This window comes from Triturus cristatus, chromosome 3_1, assembly GCF_964204655.1.
Source record: "Triturus cristatus chromosome 3_1, aTriCri1.1, whole genome shotgun sequence".
NCBI classification, from domain to species: Eukaryota; Metazoa; Chordata; class Amphibia; order Caudata; family Salamandridae; genus Triturus; species Triturus cristatus.
This window is the reverse complement of record NC_140583.1, coordinates 134,965,242-134,988,784: the sequence shown is the minus strand read 5'-3', so window position 1 is coordinate 134,988,784 and position 23,543 is coordinate 134,965,242. Positions and strand designations below refer to the sequence as shown.

The following is a 23,543-nucleotide window of genomic DNA, read 5'->3' as shown; positions in this document are numbered from 1 at the left end:
AAAGATATATTTCTGCAGAGAATGCAATAGTCCTAAAATGTAAGAGTCCATCTCAACAGCCTGAGACAGAAGAGAAGTTAAACTCTAACTTGGTATTGGAACAGTTTCACCTCATCAGTTGGCAGTTGTATCACCATACTTTCCCTTACTGTCTTTAAAGTGAGGATAAACATCTTGATGGGTGCTGAGCTGTGACAGACCCCGTGAGAGCATCTTTTTTAAGCCACCAATCTGCGTTTTATCTATCTACTTCCAACATAAGAAGGGGCAAATATTACGGTAGGACAACATCACTTTGTTGCTCAAGTACATCTTTACACAAGGACATGCTTCTTTAAGAGATGCCATTTGCGTCTGGTTATAATTCGAAAAGTTTGCTCACTGACTGAATACGGAATAACACAACTGGTACCGTACAGAGTTCGGACTTCAGAGAGAGTCGAGGGAAATGGCATATCTGCCAACTATGCCAGTGTAATGGGAAACAGAACAAGCATTGGCATAGCCAAACGGTCTCGCTTTTGGGACCTTATTTGTGTTTAGCCAGATCTATTTGCGGTTAGGAATGACAAAGGGCCATGCTACCTCCAAGGACAGTTCCAAGGTATTTACATACCAGTACACCTCAGCAGCTCATCCTTCACCAAAAAAAGAAACACATTGGTACGGAATTCCCCATCTAGCAAAGACAATCCCTTGGAATTAATGAAGGTGGTAAGGACCTGGCTCTTCTTCAACAGATGATCCAGGATCATCTAGAATAATAAACAGAAAGAACCACACACAAAGAGAGATGGCTTGGGGTGCATCTCACCCAAGATCACAAGACTGTTCCTCTATTAGGATGGTGGGCACTGCCCAATGGGTCCCCTCTCTCACTCTGCATTCTTGCACACCAGACATGAATGCCGCTACACTATCACAGTGATACAAGAAGAGCAATCCACTTCTCATTATGCACAACGTCCAGGCTTCTCTCACAAGCCACACTCATACAACAGCAATTATATAAAGCTCAAGCATCCTATCCCTCACTTCCTTTCTCCACCATACACTTAAGCACAGTGGCAGAAGACAGGATAAAAGCACCACTCTGGTCATCACATGAGACTTTCCTACATTACCCACACTATAACCCATCCTCTTTCAAACTAAACACAACTAACAGTAGAACACGCTACCCATCTTACAAAGCATGTCAGCCTCCTGTCAGGGCTATGAAGCATTATATCTACACTTACTGCTAAGCGCTTGAGCAACCGGCGTCCAACTTCTGAAGAATTCTCCACTAAACACATTCTTTGCACTGCTACAGACTCGATATTGATTACACTGTCGGGGTTTAAACATAAGAAGGATCTCCCAAAAATGGCGGCGGACAGTGCGAGCTGACCTGGGTTGAGGCGCACAGAACAGTGTTTCATTACACTCGAGTGGACGAGACCAGAGAACAAACAGCAAGGGGTGCTGCAGGATAGAGGAGTATTATCGATAGTATTTAGAGCACGTTGAAATAACAACAGTTCGGTATGAAGCTCTGAACTCCAAACAATGTAACATTACGGTAAACTAGTCGAGTATTGAAAGCGGTGCGGGTGCTATCTGCTCGTAAGTACATAGCAGCAAGATGCTTCGCCACAGAGAGAGCGGAGCTGGGGGTGAAGGATGTTCGATAGTGTGACAGAACAGGCAAGGTGTTCTCCCGGGACACAGCCCAGAGATCTCGAACTGCACTACTGGATGTGCTGTAGGGCAGGAGGGCTCTTAGAGAAGGGACCTGAAAATGAGATGAAGGGAGCTGCAGGACCGCAAAGGGTTTGGCAATGACGGAAGGTGGTTGGTGTTAGGCTGGATACAGTTCTGATGTGGGGGCGGTCTCCACAATGAAAGAGTGGTGAGCTCATATCGAGCAGCGGGTTCTAGGGACTCGGTTTTATGTTATTTAAAGTGAAGGATAGCAGCAGACAACTGAGACACGGGGAAGCGGCATTGAGGGGATTCCTCCACTGGGAAAGCGGGGGTGGTGCAAAGTCAAAATAAAAGCTGGACCCTCATACAAGCAAGGAATGCAGCAGTGGGACATGAAAACTTGGATCGTAAACTGTTTGTCAGCTGCTGACCGGACGGAGAGGCTCAATGGCACGAGGATAGTTTGGAAAGCATTTGACCTCCGCGAGGAACCCTCCAATTCACACCCCTTCCGCCAGAACCATTGGGCTTGCTGTGTGTGCGGGTAAGAAAGGAAACAAGCGCGCGTGCCTCGCGCTCAATGTAAAAATTTTTTAAAAAGTTTGACCAGAGGCAGCAGGGGGAGGGGAGCGAGGAGGGGGCCTGCACCTGTTTCCCTTGCGGGAGCGAGCAGGGTCACCATATGTTTGCAAGTTAATTACAAACATATGGTGTCAAAGCTCGCTCTCAAAAGGGAATCGCCAAACGTGCACGCGTTGCCATTGAAAGCAATGCAACGCGTGCACGTTTTTAGGGAAAAAACTGAATCGATTCCAAAAGGTCTCTCCTAAGTAGCGCATGCGCGCTGCGTAGGCGAGACCTAAAAATGATGAGATGGTTGGAAGTTGGTTCTGCCAGGGTATGGAAGGTGACACTAAACTTACTCCTTTCCTTGTGCTTAAGATGCTTTGTGCTGTCTTGTCAGCTGAGATGGACCTTGTGCATGAAGCAGGAATTGTGACAAGCACCTGTACTTAACAAGGCCAGTAATGTGAGACTAAAGGATAACATGATGCACATGGATCTGGCGATACAAAGAAGGCTGTGACAGAAAGGATGAAACCAGTAAAGATATGCTATAAAATAAGAAAGTGCTTCTTACATGCAAAAATTCCGTTGATTTTAGTAATAAATCTCCAACTGATAAAGTGTATGGGCACACACTGGTTTGGACGCTGAGCAAAGGCAGTGTACTGTCACCTACAATGACAGTCCACCAGTGTTATGTTAGTTGTGGGTATTCACAATCATCTTGCATGGGCATTTCCATTGCAGAATAACTGCATTTTCAGGGTGGGAAGTGTTATTAAGGTGACATAAGAGAAGAGTCGTTGTTCCACCCGAAACATATTTTTACCTAGAGAAAAAGGACATGATTTCCATGGTTTCTCATGAGTACTCCTGCGTATTTATGTGAATATTGTAAAAGTCAAGAACTACGCAAATCATATTAGGAAGCCTATGATGTTTAGATTTATGACTACTAAAAAGATTCTTTGTCGATAGGGTCCAGTGTTTTCCATATAGCTATATATATAGGGTGGTCGCTGACTACGAAGTACAACATTTATCAGAAAAACAGACAGGCAAATATTGACAATCATCCACCATCTGACAAAAATGTACACATATAGAAATGTTGATAGACAGGCCAAGACGCTTAGGAGACGACAGCTACAGGAAAAATCTATCTGAGACAGATATATAATCCAGGATAGATATATACTAAAGACGGAGTTAGCTATAATAATTAAATCAACAAAATATATAAGTAACCTATTGGATAGAGTCAATCAGAGATAATGGTTGGATGGGTGGCCAATTCCCCCATGTCTAATTGACACTATCCCTTAGAGTACTACTAGATGTAATGGTTGATGTAGTGGAGGGATAGAAAAATGTATGGCTGGACAGATAAAGGGACAGATGGAGAATCGATAGATATATGGGAGAACAGACAGGTGGGTGGATGGATGGACAGCTGGGAATGGAATGGATGGATATATTGATGGACAGATAGACTGGATGGATGGACGAAGGGACACACAGAGGAAGAGGGTGGATGGGTCAAGCTATGGACGAAATGACAGGTGGGTGGATGATGGAGGGACGGCTTAAAGGAGAAAATGGATAGATCTCTGGGTGGACCGATGGGTGCATGCAGAGAGGGAGGCATGGACAGACAGGCAAATGAATGGATGTGTACCTGGAGAGTTAGGTAATCCATGGAGAGTTACAAAAACATACATAAAGATAGACAGAAATGAAGATGGACAGAGAGATGTAAAATTATCAATCGAGGGATGGACGGGCAGACACACCACTCTTGGTGCCTATAGATCTTATATTAATGATATACCCAGACGGGCTGACATACAAAAGGAGACAGTATAGAGTTAACTGCAGGACATGGAGTGCAATGTGAACAGCTGAGGGACTATTTTGAATATTAAGAACGAAAATAGCAGAATTGTAATGATTAGAGAATCTGCACTATAAGAGGCAGATTCCTTTCCTATTGCTATCTAAGACAAAATCCCTCCATGTCAACAGGGCACCAGTTTCCCAGCCATGTGCTTCCTCTTACCAGTACTTACTTTCAGGTGTGTTAGTGCAGATGGATTAATGGAATCAACCCGCTCCTGTCCTGACTAGAATTGACCTAAAACGACATGTATAAAGCGCGTAATAGCCTTGGCGAGCGCGTTGACGGCACCGATTTGTGATGTTAAATCTGAGACTGGAACACTGGTAGTTCAGTAACATGGGGTCACCTGGCAATCCGAGACATGCACCGGTTATGATTATCAGAACGTGGGATTTCTTGTTTAACTTCTCACACTACTGCTATGATTCTGGGTCACATGTAGGAGTCGTTTTTCTACCGCTCTGAGCACTGTTGTGGCCGCCGATCACCAGCTCACCGCGGGCGTCAGCTCACTGCCTCCCATCGCCTGTAGAAAGTGATTTACAGGCTGTTTGAGCCAATTAGCGCCTGCATCTTACAACGGGGCGGCGCATCAGGGCTCCTCTGAAGTACAAATCGGCCGGGCGGCGGCTCAGAGGTGTCCCCCAGGTGGCTGGGCCTTCGGGACAGGCAGTGTGTCCTGCAGCTAAATCCACAGGGGAGGGCCCTGTCCACCCGCAGAGCCCCCGCCTGTCAATACAGCTGCTGAGCCCAATCACAACACGGCTTAGGCGGGATTTGTTTATTGCTGGCGAGGTTAAGTAATTGTCACGGGATAGGAAAAGCAGACAGGACTGGGTGGGGTGGGTCAAGTGTGGTGGGTTCTAGAGACGCCTTTTCTAGATTTAGGTGTCGACCTACATTTCTCACTTTTTAACTTCTGGGAAAATAAAAAGGTGATGTATTTGTACACCACGTGCCAGTGAATTCGATGCGTGTTCTGCACAGTTGACGGGACCCTTCGGCAGCCACCCTTATAAGAACGTTTTTCAGGAAGCTTGGCTGATTTCTGAGATTAACCTAAGCGCCCTGAGTAACGTATGACATTACCTCCAATGTACCTTCTTTAAATCTGATGCGGTCTGGCTTGAAATCGAACACGTGAGTGACAACTGCACGAATGAGCAGCGAGCGTTTAACTCTCAGTCATTTTAGCGCCTTGGATATTATAACTCCAATACCTAATTCATGAGATATGTACCCAACCCTCTTACTTGTTTGTAAACTGGAGACAGCAATATATTTCAATTTCGTAAAAGTTTACTTTAAATAAACAAAAAATGTTGGTAAACATCATCACGAACGCTATATGTGTTTTTAATTCTAGTAATGGTACGATTTTTTTTATACCAATGACGCATCATAATAATGTCACTCTTATATGCGTTCCTTATTTCTTTGAACATTTATTTATTAATTATTTATTTTACAGTTTTATAGAGTGCGAACCAGACCCGTGAGGGTATCAGAGCGCTTTACAGGATTGAAGGGGGGGGGGGGGGAATAAAACATAAGGATGGGAGGGATCCCACTGGGAGAGAAAGGGATACAGGAGGAGCACGCAGTTTAAAGTCCAAGCTACATAAGGGAGAAAAATTGAAGCATGCAAAGTAAAAATAAAAAAAGGTTTCCAATCCACTGAGGTGCATCATAGTTGAGGTCGACACTACATTTGGGATAAAAAGAAATTTGAGCAGGTAGTTATAGGGTACAAGAGGCAAGTCTATGAGGTGATAGTAAAGAGTACGCTAGATGAGGTATTTTCATAACATAAAGATGCGATGGAAATAAAAGATCGTAGGTGCTACAATTAATTTTCTAAGAATATCTTTCGATTTTCATTTCAGAAGGAACACTTTGTTTGCTTTGCATGGACAGCGGTCACCAGAGCACGGCTAAAGAGCAAAGAGGGAGTCGACCTTGTGGCAGTGGGCAGGGAGGGGGCAGGCCGAGGGGTACTTTGTGCGGCCTTGCATGCAGTCAGCCTCTTCTTCCCTCTCTGCAGTAGTTACGTGCCAGCGAGGTTAGAAACGGTGGGCTTGTTACAGAGGCATCTAAAAAAAAAAAATCGTTTGCATTAACAAGGACGTGCTGTCGTGTACTAGAAGCCTGCAGCGTCATTCCGCTTTGTTCTTGGCTAGTCCTTTGTCAATTGAAATAACCGATTGGGCCATGAATTCAGCTTCATTCCAAATACACATTCAAGCCCCCTCGAGCAGAAGTTTTGTTTTCCTGCTGAGTTTCGCCTGAGGGGGGCCGCAATTTCTCCTGGAACAGACTCGCTTTGCCTATGGCCGCCACGTCTGCGGTACATGTCCGACAGGTGTGGGGGGGGTGTCCAGACGGCCTAATGAGATTTGGAAGCTGCCGAGCTTCTGTGTGGGGATGAGGTCTAACGGCGCAATGGCCCAGCCTGGCGTTTTATGCAGACTCCATGTGTGGTAGACATTTAATTTAAAAAAGAAAGGGTTGGAGGTGTTCAAGGGAGAAGGCGCGAATGCAATATCGTGGAAGAAAGATTGGAAAGGGAAAGAACCACGGCCTAACTTTTTAGGACTACGGATGGAGTGGGCAGAGCAAAGAGCAATGTGCAGAGCTCTGTACCTGGCAGCAAAGATCAATCTTCTTGTCAGGCGCGAGGACAGCAGAGCAGTGCGGATTGTTATCGATGTAAAGTGTACGGATACCCCGGATTTCCTGGTACCCCTACCCCCAGGTATTTTAAGTGTCTCTCCCTGCAGATTTATGTAAGTGTACCGCATGTTCTGGTTTGGGACGAGTGTCGACCAATCACTCACGATGGCGACTCTTCATGTGCGCGTGTGCAGGAATGCGTAGCAGCACCGATCAGGAAGCAGTCTAAACAACACAGAAACCGCGTGCCAAATTTGCATTACAAATTATCCTATTTTATGGTCGCCAAGTACAATATTTTATCATTGTCATCGACGTTCACCGTTGGGGAGCACTGTCCCTTCAGTCACTTTGCACCCCACTGTCAGTACTGTTGCGGGGGCCGCCTGCGCTGGTGTGGGCCCCCAGGTGTTCGCGCCGCCGCTGCAATAATGGACGCAACACTCGGTTCTAGTGTCGGCGCCTGACTGACCCTCAGGCCGCGCCCCTTTATTATTTATAGACAGGCGTACGCCACGTTCGTGGCGTACGCATTGCGTAATCACACGGCGCGCTCTAGCGTTAAACGCTAGAGCGCTAATTGTAACATCCCTCCCCAACTTGAACAACAAAATAAACTAAAGTCCATAATAGTCACTCACTTGCGTGGCAGGCAAAGTCTTTAAGGCGGCTGCTGGGTGTAGGGTTCGCTCTCAGACCATACCTGGCAGTGGCACGAGTGCTGGAACAGGGTGGGTGGTTGCTCGGGGCCTCACCTTCCGTGAGGGTATGATGGTTCTGCTCTGGGGCGCTGCAGGCCCCACTGGACGTCAGTCCTGGTCCCAACTCTGGGGTTGAGATCTCTTCCTCCGCTCCGTCCATTCCCCTCGGGTCGCGGTCGGTGGCCTCCGGAATGCGTTTGAACCACGAGATGTTCCTTGTGGTCGACTCCGCCCCTCTTTCGGCTGTGACCATTGTACCCTGCCTCTGTGCCACAGTCCAGCTGCCTGGTTCATACCGGGGTCTGAATTTTCCTCCTGGCCTTCTGTCCCTCACGAGGACATTGTCCCCTGGTCTGATGTCGCGGTCTTGACTGCCTCTGGCTCGGCTTACTTGTCGGTTGCGGTGTGCTCGTCTTTGGAAGACTTCCTCCGTTTCGAACGGTGGGGGCGCCCACCCTGGGGCTGTGGGTAGCCCATCGCGGCGGGGTCCATTGAGCATAAGAGACCACGGGGCTTGTTTGGTGGCGCAGTGGGGCGTGCTCCGATACTCTCCCAGGAATCGCTGGATTTCCCTCTCGGGGTCTAGTTGCTCTACTCCGGCTATTCGGATGACTTTATTCAGGGTCCTCATGAAACGCTCTACTTCTCCGTTGGCCTGTGGCCACTGGGGAGTGATTCGCCGATGTTGTACTCCTTGACTCTGAAGGAACTCCCGGAACTCATGACCCTGGAAGGGTGGCCCATTGTCACTCTTCACCTCCGAGGGCCGCCCGAACATGGCAAACATTTTCTCCAGTGCTGGTCCCACGAACATGAAAGCTGTAGACGGCAGAACCTCGACCAGGGGATACTTCGAGAAGTTGTCCATGACCACTAGCGACACTTTCCCGTTTGGGAGGCTCCCGAAGTCTATACTGATCTTGTCCCACGGGTACTTTCCTGGTTCCTCTGTCACGATGGGGGCCGGAGGTTCCGGGCCGCTCGTCACCTGACACGCGGCACAGTTTCTTACCACTTCGTCCACCATGCCGTCTAGCCCCGGGAACCATATCTTCGCCCTCATCCGCGTCTTCATCTTCTCCGTCCCTTGGTGGCCTTTGTGAGCAATTGCCGTGGCCTGACGGCGTAGTGCAGCGGGCATGACGATCCTAGACCCTCGCAGGACGACACCATCACGGGTCATGCTTAGTTCATTCCGCACTCGCCACATCTGCTGCAGGTCCTTCTTGTCCTCCTCTGCCCATGAGTTGGCGGTGTGCAGGAAATCAACCCAGGACCCTTTTTGAAGAGCCCCCCGTGTCCTTGCCAGCACGGCGTCGTGCTCCCCAGCACGTATGATTTCTTGGATTGTCAGGATCCGCGGGCACGTTAGAGCAGCTAGGAGGTCGATGTGTGCCTCGGTCTCTTCTTCTTCATCCTTCCCGCCCGAAGATGTCACCTCCTTCTCCGGGTGTCGTGACAGAAAGTCTGCCGGGTTCTTCGCACCTGGCCGGTATGTCACCTCCATCTGGTATTGCTGTAGGCCAATGGCCCACCTCTCGATCCTCGGGGGGGGGTGTGGTGCTGTCCCTTTGAATAGGGGCACCAAAGGCTGGTGGTCTGTCACCACAGTAAATGGGTGTCCGCAGACATATAGGTGGAAATGCCGGCAACCCCATCGGATGGCTAGTGCCTCGCGTTCAATCTGAGAATACCGCTGTTCAGTCGGGGTGAGCGCCTTGCTGGCGTATGCCAGGGTGGCCCACGTTCCTGGCTCTTGCTCTTGCGTAAGGACCGCGCCCAGTCCCACCGGGCTGGCGTCGACAAGCAGTTCTGTTTTCCTGGTCGGATCAAAGTATACCAGGGTGGCCTGGTCCAGGAGCGTGGTCTTGATCGCATTGAAGGCGTCTTCTTCCTCTTGCCCCCAGCGCCATAGGGCCTCTGCTTTCGTGAGGCGTCGGAGAGGTTCCGCCGTGGTGGCCAGGTTTGGGATGAACCGCCCACAGTATGTGGCCATCCCGAGAAAACTGCGGACTTCCGACGCTGAAGTTGGTGGTGGGGCGTTCTTGATGGCCTGGGATTTTCTTGGATCTACTTGAATGCCATGGTTGGTAAACGTGTATCCGAAGAACTCAATGCTTTGTTGGAAGAACTGGCACTTCTCCTTGTGCAACGTGACTCCAAACTCCCTCAGCCTCTTCAAAGTGGACCGGACTCGTGGGTAGTGTTCATCCACAGTTGTGGCGTGTATTAGTATGTCATCACTGACGTTTAGTACTCCCGGTAGCCCCTGCAAGATGTCTCTAATGGTGTTCTGAAATATTTCGGCTGCTGAAGAGATGCCAAAGTTGAGGCGTCGGTATCTGCGTAGCCCCAGGTGCGTGCTGAATGTGGTAATATACCTGCTCTCTTCGTCCAGCGTTAGTTGGTGGTACCCCGCGTTGAGGTCTAGTTTGGAGAACCACCGTGCTCCGTTAAGGTCTGCGATTATGTCATCCATCGTGGGTGTGATGTGCCTCTCCCTTTTGATGGCCTTGTTGGGCAGCCTCATGTCGATGCACACCCGAATCTTGCCTGGTTGCCGGGGTTTTTCCGCTATCACCATGGGTGATACCCAGGGGGTGGGTCCGGTTACTGTCTCTATGACCCCTTGCTCTTCCAGCCTCTTCAGCTCTTCCTCTACCAACGGGCGTAGGTGGAAGGGAATCCTCCTGTGCTTCAGCGCTGTGGGGGTGACCGACCGGTCAATGTGGAGCTTGACTGGTGGTCGTCGGATGTTCCCCAGCCCAGTGAACAGCTCTGGAAACTGGTCTAGCAGGGTAGTTGTTTGGGATTCTTGTACCTTCCGGAGGAATGCGATCAGCCCCAGGTCTTCTGCTGCGTGCCCGCTGAGGAGGGTGTCGGCCTCTTGGTTGATTACATGTATGTCAATCGTTATCTCTGCGTCATCTGACTTCACCGGCACCGTCATCTTTCCTGCCAACGGCAGGGGTGTGTCGCTCCCGTAGGCATAAATTTGAGCTTTTGATCGTCGGAGTTCCGGCTTGGGTCGGAGGCGATTGTATTGTTGCACTCCCATTACGGTGACTGACGCCCCTGTGTCGATTACTGCGTTTATCCGGGACCCGGCGACTAGGATGTCGCACCTCGGTTGGGGCCTCCTCGAACTCTTGAGGGCCCTGGTGAATGAGATCAGGTACGTCTCCCCTTCGTCATCATCGGACTCCGTTGCGTTCTCCTGCAGGGCCTGTGCTTGCTTGCCCCTTGGGTTGGTGGGAGAGGACAGCGACAGCTGGGATAGTTGTCTCACCATGGCCTTCTCCGGCCTCCTTCCTCTCCGGTCGCGTTGCGTGGCGCGTTTGCGACAAACCGACGCAAAGTGGTTCATCACGCCGCAGTTGTCACACACCTTTCCTTTCGCGGGGCACGGTCTGCCTCCGTGCTCATCATACCCGCAGTACCCGCACGGGGCTGCCGGCTTCTTTGCCGCCGGCCGGCGGGAAGCTCCACGCGACTGTATTGCGTCGGCCCGCTCTGTCTTGACTGTCACTCCTGATCCGGCGCTTCTTGTGAGCGCCATCTCCATCTCCTCCGCGCGGGCGTCGGATAGGTCATGGGACCGTGCCAGCACCAGAATGTCGGCCATCGGGATGTTCGGTTGGCGGAGGATGAGTGTCCGCAGCTTTTTGCTGCGTATTCCGCATATTATCTGGGCCCTGATCTCCTCCTTGGCTCTATCGCCCACGAGGTGTGTGTCTGCCAGCACCCTCAGTCGAGCGTGGAATGCGTCCACCGACTCCCCTTCCTTTTGTCTCGCTTGGCGCAATTTGAAATGTTCAAAGTCTGGGTTCAGCTGGGGGTCGAAATGCGCATTGAGGGCTCTCACTGCCGCATCATAGTCGTCCGCGTTCCCTGTGTTGGGGAGGTGCTTGAAAAGGAGATATACTTCTTCCCCTGCGTAGTGAAGTAGTAGGGATCTTTTCACGGTGCCATCCGTTTCTCTGGTGCCCGCAAAGTAGTTGTCGAGCCGGCCAATCCACGTTTGCCAGCGTGGGGCGGCTGTGGCAGGGTCAGCAGCTTCACTAAACGGCGGCAGAACGCCGGACGCGGGGTGCAGTGGCACTGCCTGGGCGGGGCGCTCATCATCCCCCATGGCTCTCTGGGGCACAGCACAGCAGGCGGGACGGCAGCAGGCAGAGGAGTCTGCAGTGGTAGGAGATGCCCACTCTTGGTGGTGATGGAGGGCGGCAGGGTTTAGCCCTGGTGCAGCAGGCAGCTGAGGCAGAGGGCTTCAAGGCCCAGCCAGGACGCAGCAGGGACACAGAGGGCTACAGTTCAATGGCAGGGATGTTCGTCTGCCAGGATGGGCTGTGTTTGGTGCATACGTGCACTCACCAGTGATTGAGTAGGCTCAGCTGCACTCTGCCTGCATGAGATCGAGCTTGATCCGTCTGGTCGGCCTTTCAGGAGCACGTGCGCGCGCGCGGGACTGCCGCGGAGCGCGTCGCTCAGCTGGGGCACACGTGGTGTATCATCCGCTCTCGTCGCCAGTGTTGCGGGGGCCGCCTGCGCTGGTGTGGGCCCCCAGGTGTTCGCGCCGCCGCTGCAATAATGGACGCAACACTCGGTTCTAGTGTCGGCGCCTGACTGACCCTCAGGCCGCGCCCCTTTATTATTTATAGACAGGCGTACGCCACGTTCGTGGCGTACGCATTGCGTAATCACACGGCGCGCTCTAGCGTTAAACGCTAGAGCGCTAATTGTAACAAGTACAACATTGTAGTCCTTTATCTGTGTCAGTGGCATGTCCCGGTTCTGTCACCCTACATTGCTCTCAACTAACAAGTAATGCCGATAAGGTTTAAAGATGGCTGCAGGCCTGTTCTATTTTTTAAGACAGGTGGTTGTTTACAGGTTCGTGATTTACATCGGAGCTTCTCAAGTGGTCATGGGGAGGGGGTGGGGAGGGATCAACATCTCCTGGTTGCTATGTGCTGCTTTCAGAAGATGCCCAGGACCATGCTTGGGTAGAACACGGTGACATTTTATTCTTTGCATCCTGATTTTATAGTACGATAAATGGGAGTACAAGTCGTGGAAAGCAAAGGAAAGAACAGGTCTGCGGGACCCACTCGAACATGCAAAACCTGCACCATAGACGCTGAATGCAACTACAGGAAGAGGTTTGCCATTTGAATGTGTTTTCTGTGTAAAGTCAGGAACAGGGTAAGATAAAGCTGCCAAGCTTCCCTGGTCCATGCATAAAGAGCTGCTCCAGACCCAGTTTATCTTTGAATTCTGGGACTTGTAGTCCTGGTTTTATAACCGAATAATAGGACTAGCAGTCTCAGATTCATGGAGTAAACCTGGACTGGAGCAGCTGGTCACACATGGACCTATGAAGCTTGGCAGGGCTGGATCCGACCCAGACTTTGGGCATTCGAGGTATTAACGATCACTGGACATGAGTGTGCACGAGTGAGGTGCATCATAGAGAGACGTAGGCTCAGAGCAGACTTAGGGCGACCAGACGGCTTCATGGCGCAGCTGAAGGACAGAAGGCAGTGAGGTGTAAATGGAGAGCGCAGGAGGAGCGTTGCAGTGATAAGGAGACCTCTGACAACTCAGTGCAGACTGTACCTGCGAGCGATTCACAGGTGGTCGAATGGAACTTTGGAACCACCTTTCCCGCTGGCTCTTGAAGATGACTACTTTTTAAGAGTGACAGCGCCTGACTTCATTGAATAGGTGTTTGTCAGAAAAAGAACATGGCAATTAGATACTGCTGCCTACTTTGTATTTCTACGTGGCGTTATTCTTCTATTTTAATATTTTTGAGGTTTTGTTTTATTTAAACCAGGTGGAGGGTGGGATTTAAATATGGATGGCCCTGTATGGATCTCCAGGTGAAATAGTCCTTACATCAGAGTCTTTACTTACATTAGGCAATGGAACAAGCCTGAAAACTGAATCCCATTTGCCTCACTCCGGCTGGACTAGGAACCGTCTTGGAGCAATACCACACAAGCAATGAAAATAAAGATCCTGGGGGTAGCCAGAGGCGAGGGGATCATTGGCACAGCAGGTGCAATGGCATCGTGGCCCAGGGTTGGGCGAGGACAAGGGCGTCCCAGACGTGACTGTATTTTGCTGCTTGGACCGGTCCACGCTGGGCCCGTCTCTCTTGCTTATACTAAGGTTCAACACACTCTTCCTATGCTATCAACAAGCTAGTGCAGTGGTTGGGCTACTTACCTTCATCTTTCTTCCTCTGGTGTGACCTCCTCCTCAAAACCCATCACTGTACGGAGCTGGTCAAATCCCTCATGTTGACCTGCTCAGAGTATTGTAATATTGTATACACTGGGCTGGGAAGGAAGCTAATGGGCCAGTGACAAAGGCTGCATCGCTTGTCCACCATGTTCCTGAACCTCCGAAAGTGGGGCCACTGACGGCCTGCCTGACAGTGTTCCATTGTCCTGTGGAGGATGCAAGAATCAAGGCCGAGGTGCTGTGCAGAATAGGTGAGGCCTACTGCAGGAGAGACTCGGGATTCCTGCAGAAACTGCCTTCACGCCGTGCACTCCATGCAACCATGAGCTCTCCAACCGCATACCTGGTCACCCAACAAACACGGATCAGGCATTAGGCGTGGGTTTGGAAGTCCATGGTCTTCACCTATGGAATGAAGCCAATGTGTGCCCCAAGCAGAACCAAACAACCTGGGAGGTAAACTGCGCCTGCTCCTCTACAGCTAAAACAGACACACTCCATGCAGTGACAGACGTGTACCAGACTGAGGCCACCCTATCACCCACTGGAGTTTTATTTTTGCATCGCTCATATTGTCTGTAGCGCTAGGAAGTGACAAAAGGTTGCATGCAGTGTTCTGTATGAGTGTGGGGAATTCAAGGGGAACCCCCTTACATCTGTGGCAGACGTTGAGTCCCTTGCTCACTTTGCCACTGGATTCAAGCAAGCCTGGCTGAAGACGGCTGAAATGCCAGAAACCGGTCCTAGGAAGCTTGTTTCCGGTCCAGGGAAGATATGGCTTGGCAGTTCGGGCTGGACTGTTCCCATGGGGCACAGGGTCAGACTGATTTGCATATGGCCATGTCTGAACTGGGGTGGCAGAGTGGGCTAAAGAACGGTGATGGATCAGACCTAGATCTGTTGACTGGGTGTGAGTGTTTGATTGGTTCTGATGCTCCGTCCATCACCACCCCCTTTTGTACCGCTTTGTTCGCTATAAGTTGGCAGGGTATGCTCAGACGTTGAGTCCCTTGCTCACTTTGCCACTGGATTCAAGCAAGCCTGGCTGAAGACGGCTGAAATGCCAGAAACCGGACCTAGGAAGCTTGTTTCCGGTCTAGGGAAGATATGGCTTGGCAGTTCGGGCTGGACTGTTCCCATGGGGCACAGGGTCAGACTGATTTGCATATGGCCATGTCTGAACTGGGGTGGCAGAGTGGGCTAAAGAACGGTGATGGATCAGACCCAGATCTGTTGACTGGGTGTGAGTGTTTGATTGGTTCTGATGCTCCGTCCATCACCACCCCCTTTTGTACCCCTTACATCTGTGGCAGAACCAGTGACACCCTATCCACATGTAGTGGAGGGAACTGTACCACAATGCAGCATCAAAGAAAAATGGGTGGGTAAAGCGACCAAACATGTTATATCACCTGCCCATAGGGATTTGCATTTTTGTCTTTTATCTTTACCCAAACAACATAAAAATGTGCCCACCTGGTGGCCATAATTGTTTATATAATTTGACCTACTCAGTACTTTGACACCTGAGGTAGCCCGGTGTACCCTCAACAAAACTATAAATAACCATAGTAACAATAATAATTGAACCTTTGTCGCCACCACCATCGCCCCGCTTCCTTCTGTTTAGAAAAGATGTTTCACAATGTTGAGTATGCATTCTTACATGTAATTTAAGTATATTATCCTGCATACTTTGACAATTTGTGAGAAGGCAGGCATGGAAAGTCCCACTGTCACAGTCAGTGGCCAGCAGATAAAGGAGCAGAAACCATCTTGTGTGTATGTAGGGATCGTCGAGCAGAAAGGTTTCCTTTTTGAGAGGTGCATTGGTTCTGCTGAGGAATCATTTTAGAAAGACTAGTTGTCCTACAGTTTTCTGAGAGAGCCTGATAGTGATATGCACAATACATTCAATACTCACTCTACTGACAGTGATATGCACAATACATTCAATACTCACTCACTCTACTGATAGTGATATGCACAATACATGCAATACTCACTCACTCTATTGATAGTGATATGCACAATACATGCAATACTCACTCACTCTACTGATAGCGATATGCATAATACATAATACATGCAATACTCACTCACTCTACTAATAGCGATATGCACAATACATTCAATACTCACTCACTCTATTGATAGTGATATGCACAATACATGCAATACTCACTCACTCTACTGATAGCGATATGCATAATACATGCAATACTCACTCACTCTACTAATAGCGATATGCACAATACATACAATACTCACTCACTCTATTGATAGTGATATGCACAATACATGCAATACTCACTCACTCTACTGACAGCGATATGCACAATACATTCAATACTCACTCACTCTATTGATAGTGATATGCACAATACATGCAATACTCACTCACTCTACTGATAGCGATATGCATAATACATGCAATACTCACTCACTCTACTAATAGCGATATGCACAATACATACAATACTCTCTCACTCTACTGATTGCGATATGCACAATACATGCAATACTCACTCACTCTACTGACAGCGATATGCACAATACATGCAATACTCACTCACTCTACTGATAGCGATATGCACAATACATACAATATTCTCTCACTCTACTGATAGTGATATGCACAATACATGCAATACTCACTCACTCTACTGACAGTGATATGCACAATACATGCAATACTCACTCACTCTACTGATAGCGATATGCACAATACATACAATACTCTCTCACTCTACTGATAGTGATATGCACAATACATGCAATACTCACTCACTCTACTGACAGTGATGTGCACAATACATGCAATACTCACTCACTCTACTGAAAGCGATATGCACAATACATGCAATACTCACTGACTCTACTGACAGTGATATGTACAATACATTAAATACTCACTCACTCTACTGATAGTGATATGCACAATGCATGCAATACTCACTCACTCTACTGATAGTGATATGCACAATACATGCAATACTCACTCACTCTACTGATAGCGATATGCACAATACATACAATACTCTCTCACTCTACTGATAGCGATATGCACAATACATGCAATACTCACTCACTCTACTGACAGTGATATGCAAAATACATGCAATACTCACTCACTCTACTGATAGCGATATGCACAATACATGCAATACTCACTGACTCTACTGACAGTGATATGTACAATACATTAAATACTCTCTTACTCTACTGATAGCGATATGCACAATACATGCAATACTCACTCACTCTACTGATAGCGATTTGCACAGTACAGTAAATACTCACTCACTCTACTGATAGAGATATTCACAATACATACAAAACTCTCTCACTTTACTGATAGTGATATGCACAATACATGCAATACTCACTCACTCTACTGACAGTGATATGCACAATACATGCAATACTCACTCACTCTATTGATAGTGATATGCATAATACATGCACTACTCTCTCACTCTACTGATAGTGATATGCACAATACATACAATACTCACTCACTCTACTGATAATGATATGTACAATACATTAAATACTCACTCACTCTACTGATAGTGATATGCACAATACATGCAATACTCACTCGCTCTACTGATAGCGATATGCACAATACATACAATACTCAGTCACTCTACTGATAGTGATATGCACCATACATGCTATACTCGCTCACTCTAATGAAATTCAATCCACGAGTTCGTAAAAATGTAACATTTATTAAGCATTTGAATGTGCACAGCACATACACCACAGTATTAAATAGGTCCTGTATAAAACTACAGATTTGGCACATGTACTTCAGAATGTCCAGTACAGTCAACTTTTTCCTACTACTTGAGTACATCAGAACCCATATCGAATAACTATCTTTAATATCAATGCGATCACATGAGTAGCATGGTCAGGGGTTACAGCAGTTAGTGATACTTAACATTTTTTTCACACTTTTTATGATACTACAGTTTCCCCCATTATTTCATTAAGTTTTCTGAGCATTGGTTTTCACTTTAAAATTGGCATTTTTGCGCCCTTTTGAAGTTGCTGAGAGGTAAGAAAATATCCCCAGTTTCAGTGTCGTAAATAAACGGTGTTAAAGTTAACTTACAAAAGAACAGCTCTTCTATTTTTAGCGCCAACAAGCAGCCGTGAGGAAATGTCACCAGTGTACGCGTAAGAAGTACACCAGAGTGTACAGATAAGGAAAGCCATAGGAGCTAAGCACATGGCAATATGTGGGTACATTATAAGGCTTCCCTCCCACTCATAAAAACTTTGATTTACTCTGCCTATAATCTGCCCCCAACCCCCACTTTCTGATCTCATGGAAATTGGAAATCTGCATTACCGTTAGAAAGCCGATGAAAATAAACTATGAACCCCTGTGACTGCTAAGAGAGATAGTTTTGAAGGAATGTTAAAATAAACGGTGAATTTAGACCTCATATTATGATCTCCACGGACATTTAGATTCCTATCTTCAGTATAGCCTCATCGCCTACTGCCAAGGGCTATATCAGATGTTAAAGGCCCTCAAATCACAGCTCCGGTCTATCACGAGAGTGAGGGTGTTTAACAACTGGTGTAGCCCGAGGTAGAAGGGCTATAAAGCAAATAGAATATTCTAGCCACTAAGGCTAGAATGTTCTAAATAAAATAGGGAGAAAATGAAAGACAAACATTGGAATGTTGGAGCATTATACCCGTCATTATGAGCCCGGAGTGACTCTATTGTCTTCAATGGAGCTCTAAACATTCCAATGTTCTAATAATAATTATAACAAAGTCCTTACTGACGTGCATCTAGCAAATTAGGGAAAATGTCACCTTATGTGACTATAAGGTCATAACACTCTGGATGTTTTATAAACTTTTCCCAATTTTTCCAAATCTTTTGCAACGTTAAAGGGCGCATTTTCCAGTCTGCTTCAGAGGCAAGAGTTCAACTTCAGAAATATATGAAGAAAAATATAGGGTTACTTCAGGTCCCTATAGTACAGTCCAGCAGCTGTCTGCAAATATTTGCACCATGAATATAGCTTCTAAAAGTACATCACTGGGTAAAGATAGCTCGAACGTGACGAGGCTCAAATTGGAAGCCCTGGGCTGTGCACGCTTGGATTCAGATGCAGAAACACATATCTGGGATGCAAAAATTTGCGTCAAGGCTTACAGATATTTCTTGGAACTTGCTTCACGGATAAGTGAGGATTTTTTTATTTCATAAAGGTTATTGGACATGAGTTTGAAACTAGAACAGCATTAAACTGCAGACAGTATATGTTGTTTTCGTGGGGAACGCATCACAATTTATTTCAGTTTAAATATACATCTCATACTCTCACAATTTGGGTGAATGAGTGTTAATTCGGAATCAAGTTAAATAATCTATGAGGAACATTCCCATTTTGTTTATTCTCTGACTTCTAGCCCTGTGCAGCCTGTTACTGTATTTGCAATGTAATGGATGAAGGCAGCTAAGCATGGAGAGAGGGGATGGTTTGGCCAGGATCCCTTATTCAGCCAAGAAGGAAGCCTGAAAAATAAACTCCGGTTTCCTCGTTCTAGAAGCGACAACAAAACTACTGCATTGTTTCTCGTCTTCTGCATTTTGTCCACTTGCAAGAAATGAGAGATGTTGACCTAAATGGTTCTCAAAAAAACCTATGTACAAATTTCATGTTTTGTTCTGACCCTGATTTCGACCATGTTCCCTTTTTTTCTTGAGCTCCTGATGGATTTTAAAATGTTCCCAAACTTAATATAGAATATGAAGGAGTCAGGCGCGCCTGTCGGTTTTTGTGGTCAGCCTTGCGGTAAAAAAAACATTGTGGAGCACTTGGGTGAGGAATCGGGGCACCTCCTGCTTCCCTGATGGGAGACTGGATGGCTCTAACAAAGATTGACGGCAAGCGGGGTCAGAGGTCAGAAGCGACACATCTAAAAACAGATCGGTTGGGTGGCACTCTAAGATGGTGCTTGCGCATGAGGTAAGCCAACACCACTTCAATGAAGAGGACCGCTGTCGCATGGAGGTTCCATGGAGTGTAGACATTGTGGGTTCCGACAAGCCGCCATCAAAAGCTGTCAGGCCAGGGAGCGGGGTATGTTTCATGTGACATCTGAAATGTAAAGTTACCAAGTGACAAATACTTGCGCCAGTCCCTCATGCAGTAGATGTTGACTTGCATACTGTTGTATGTCCACGCCTTATTGGGAAAGAATGTTTGAGTTGTTCTCTCTCTACAACATCTAATACTGATTGGGATAAAAGCTTATTATGGTGTCCACAAATAATTTATGAACTTCTGCTATTGTCGATTCACAAACACTCCACGTGTGCAAAATTGTGTATTTTTTTATCTTGTAATAGCAGCACATCTGTGATAATCTAAGATTAAAAAAAAACACACACACAATATTCCACGGGGTATGCCATCGAAGAAAGTCCGTTTTGTTTTTTCAACGTAAAAAAATATCAAACCCATAAATACATTTTTGTGTTTTCCATCGTCTCTATATACAAATTGAAATAATTTATTTAAATATTTTACACCGGCTCGTGCCAAAAAAAAGTCTCCAGGAAAAAGTGCCCAGTGTTTCCAAGTCCCCTGCGAGCCCCCTCCTCTGAGGCCTGAAATTTCAGATCCGAGGGAGAAAGTGTGTCAGGGTCATGGTGGGAGACACTCTGTTCCCGCGCTTTGTTCTTCCGTTCTTGCTCAGGGCGACATACATCCCCGGGTACCTCCAAGACTCGTAGGCATTGTAGTTGTTCGGCAAGAGCGTCTCTTTGAACTTACATTCTTCATTGTAATGTTTCTAGAATACACAAGCAAAGGTTTATTTTAGCTTCATTGTGTCAAAAAAAACTAAACAGTTTATCTAACAGGGTGGCTAAAACGTGATAAAAACGCTGGTGCTCCACTGAAGTCGAAATTAAGCAATATTAATTCTGCAGTAGGCGTTACGATGTTTCACTATTACGCTATTACACAATTCTTTTTTTTTTTATCAAGCCCATATCCCAAGTGACCGAATCAACCTATACATGTCAGAATTGTCCCAGATTTCCACAGCATGTGCAACAGCGCATTGAGATAAACTGCCGTAATCCTCAAGTAAGTGTTGTGCAAAGCACTGTTTCCGGGTATTCTCCTATTTTATTTTCTATCTGCTCCTTCCATCACATGCCCTCCCTTCCCTCTTCTGCTGTGCCTCAGCGCTTAGAAGCTGCATAGGTATGGCTTCAGAGGCACTACAGAAGTTACTCGCAGGGCATCATTTCACAGTTTCTCTCCATCCTCTGCTTTCTCCTGTTTCCTCATCTTCCTGCTCACACTCTCCTACAATAACAACTTGAAGAGGCTTAAAGGTGGCACATGTATGAAACATGCAGCTGACAGGGCCCGTGAAAGGAAGTCACAGACCAGTCTGGAGCCAGGAAGTGAAACAAGTGCATGACTTGAATGTGCGTGCCTACTGTATCAGCCAAAGTATAAGCCAGTATGAGGTTACTGTGAGGTCATAGGTCAAAATATGGTGATCAGTCAAATTCCATCTGCACACGGTTGATGCAGCAGTTCATGGGATGCCATGGGATGGTAGCCTAAGCACAGTGTAGTAAGAATCAATAGTCACTAAGGCATAAGAAGATGCCGACACCCCCACATCTAGGTATGAGTATAGTCTGGTATGGCCTGTCATTGTATAGTATGGTATGGTGTGGGTTGGCCTGTAATTATATAATATGGTATGGTATGACCCATCATTGTTTAGTATGAATGATGGTATGGCTTGTTATTGTGTAACATGGTAAGTATGGGCTGTGATTGTATAGAATGATACATAATGTTTTTGCCTGTGATTTTTTACTATGGTATGTTATGGCTAATCATTGTATCCTATAGTTTAGTATGGTACATGCTGTCATTTTATAGTATGGTATGGCTTGTCATTGTTTAGAATGGAAAGGTATGGTATGAAATGTCATTGTCTAGTATGGTATGGTATGGACTGTCATTGTCTAGTATGTTATGGCATGGACTGTCATTGTCTAGTATGGTATGGTATGGACTGTCATTGTCTAGTATGGTATGGTATGGTATGGACTGTCATTGTCTAGTATGGTATGGTATGGACTGTCATTGTCTAGTATGGTATGGTATGGTATGGACTGTCATTGTCTAGTATGGTATGGCATGAACTGTCATTGTCTAGTATGGTATGGTATGGTATGGCATGGACTGTCATTGTCTAGTATGGTATGGTATGGACTGTCATTGTCTAGTATGGTATGGTATGGACTGTCATTGTCTAGTATGGTATGGCATGGACTGTCATTGTCTAGTATGGTATGGTATGGTATGGTATGGCATGGACTGTCATTGTCTAGTATGGTATGGCATGAACTGTCATCGTCTAGTATGGTATGGACTGTCATTGTCTAGTATGGTATGGTAAGGTATGAACTGTCATCGTCTAGTATGGTATGGCATGGACTGTCATTGTCTAGTATGGTATGGTATGGTATGGCATGGACTGTCATTGTCTAGTATGGTATGGTATGGCATGGACTGTCATTGTCTAGTATGGTATGGTATGGCCTGTCATTGTACAGTACAGTATGAGCTTTAATTGTAAGGTATGGCCAGCAGCGTCTCCTCCGTTAACGAGGAGGAGCATCGCCCCACTGCTCCCTGAGGAGTGCAAAAAACAATAACACAGTGTTATTATATATTTTTGTCAGTGCTGAGTCTGAGCCAGCCAGGACGGGGCAGGGCTGGGCTGTCATTACGATGGGAAGAGGAGGAGTGATGGGTACCATAAGGGCCCATGTCGTTTTGGCCGCCCATCTTAGCATTTCTCCACCACCAGTGTTGCACAATCAGGTGGAGAACAGTCCTAGGCTCCCAGGCACTGTCCAGTAGCAAATCAGGTCGCTCAGATCAATCACGATGATCCTGTAATGCTGGTAATTTTATCACAAGGATGACAGGTGGTTCGTGATTGGCTTCGGGGTGTCTGGGAGCCTGGGAGCTGCCGGGAGTTGACAGGAACAGAAGAGGACAGAGGAGAGTCGGCGGTCGGCAGGCAAGTCATCCCATCCTTCTTTTCCCGTTTACCCCCCTCTCTGTCCCACCTTTTCTGTTCTGCAGCAGCTGCCACTGTGTATGGTATGGAAAAACTGCTCTCTGTGGCTAATGTGTTGGAGCCGGTGAGAGGCACAACACAGAAATAACATGCAGTTGCACAAACTGCTGTAATACAGAGGTAAAACTGTATGTTGAAACGGAAGAACATGCCTTTAAACATTAACTAAGTCTCTGGCTACAGGGTAGCCCTGAAGGATATAAAAGCAACATTGAAGTAAAGTTGCACTTAGAAAACTAAGTGTATTTGCACATTAAAAAACAAAAGGAAATTCTTTTTAAACATTAAATAAGCCAGTCGAAAATGAACTAAGTGAATTTCAACAGTTCATTGAACCAGTTTCACCCTGGAGCCTTTGAACATTAAACCTGGGTACAGTGTTATCACAGAGAAGAGGAACAGCCTAGAAAAACATGCAGTTGCATGGACTGCTTTAATAAAAACCTAAAATTGCATATTGGAAAAAAAAGGAAATGCTTTTACACATAAAATAAGTCCATGGCTACAGTGTCGCCCTGAATGATATAAAACCAACGTCGTAGTAAAGATTGCTTTTGAAAACAGTGTCAAAGTTCCTCAATCTGAACATGAGC

General features: G+C 46.9%; 1 protein-coding gene across 1 annotated transcript in view; it reads right to left on the bottom strand.

Moving 5' to 3' along the window:
* Window positions 1–17,563: 17,563 nt before the first annotated feature.
* The window catches only part of FGF4 (fibroblast growth factor 4), a 55,789-nt gene continuing 49,809 nt past the window's right edge, over window positions 17,564–23,543 (bottom strand). Inside the window, exon 3 of the mRNA XM_085646297.1 lies at window positions 17,564–20,619. Within this exon, the coding sequence (XP_085502423.1) occupies window positions 20,443–20,619 (177 nt within the window). The 3' untranslated portion in view covers window positions 17,564–20,442. The remainder of the gene's footprint in view (window positions 20,620–23,543) is intronic.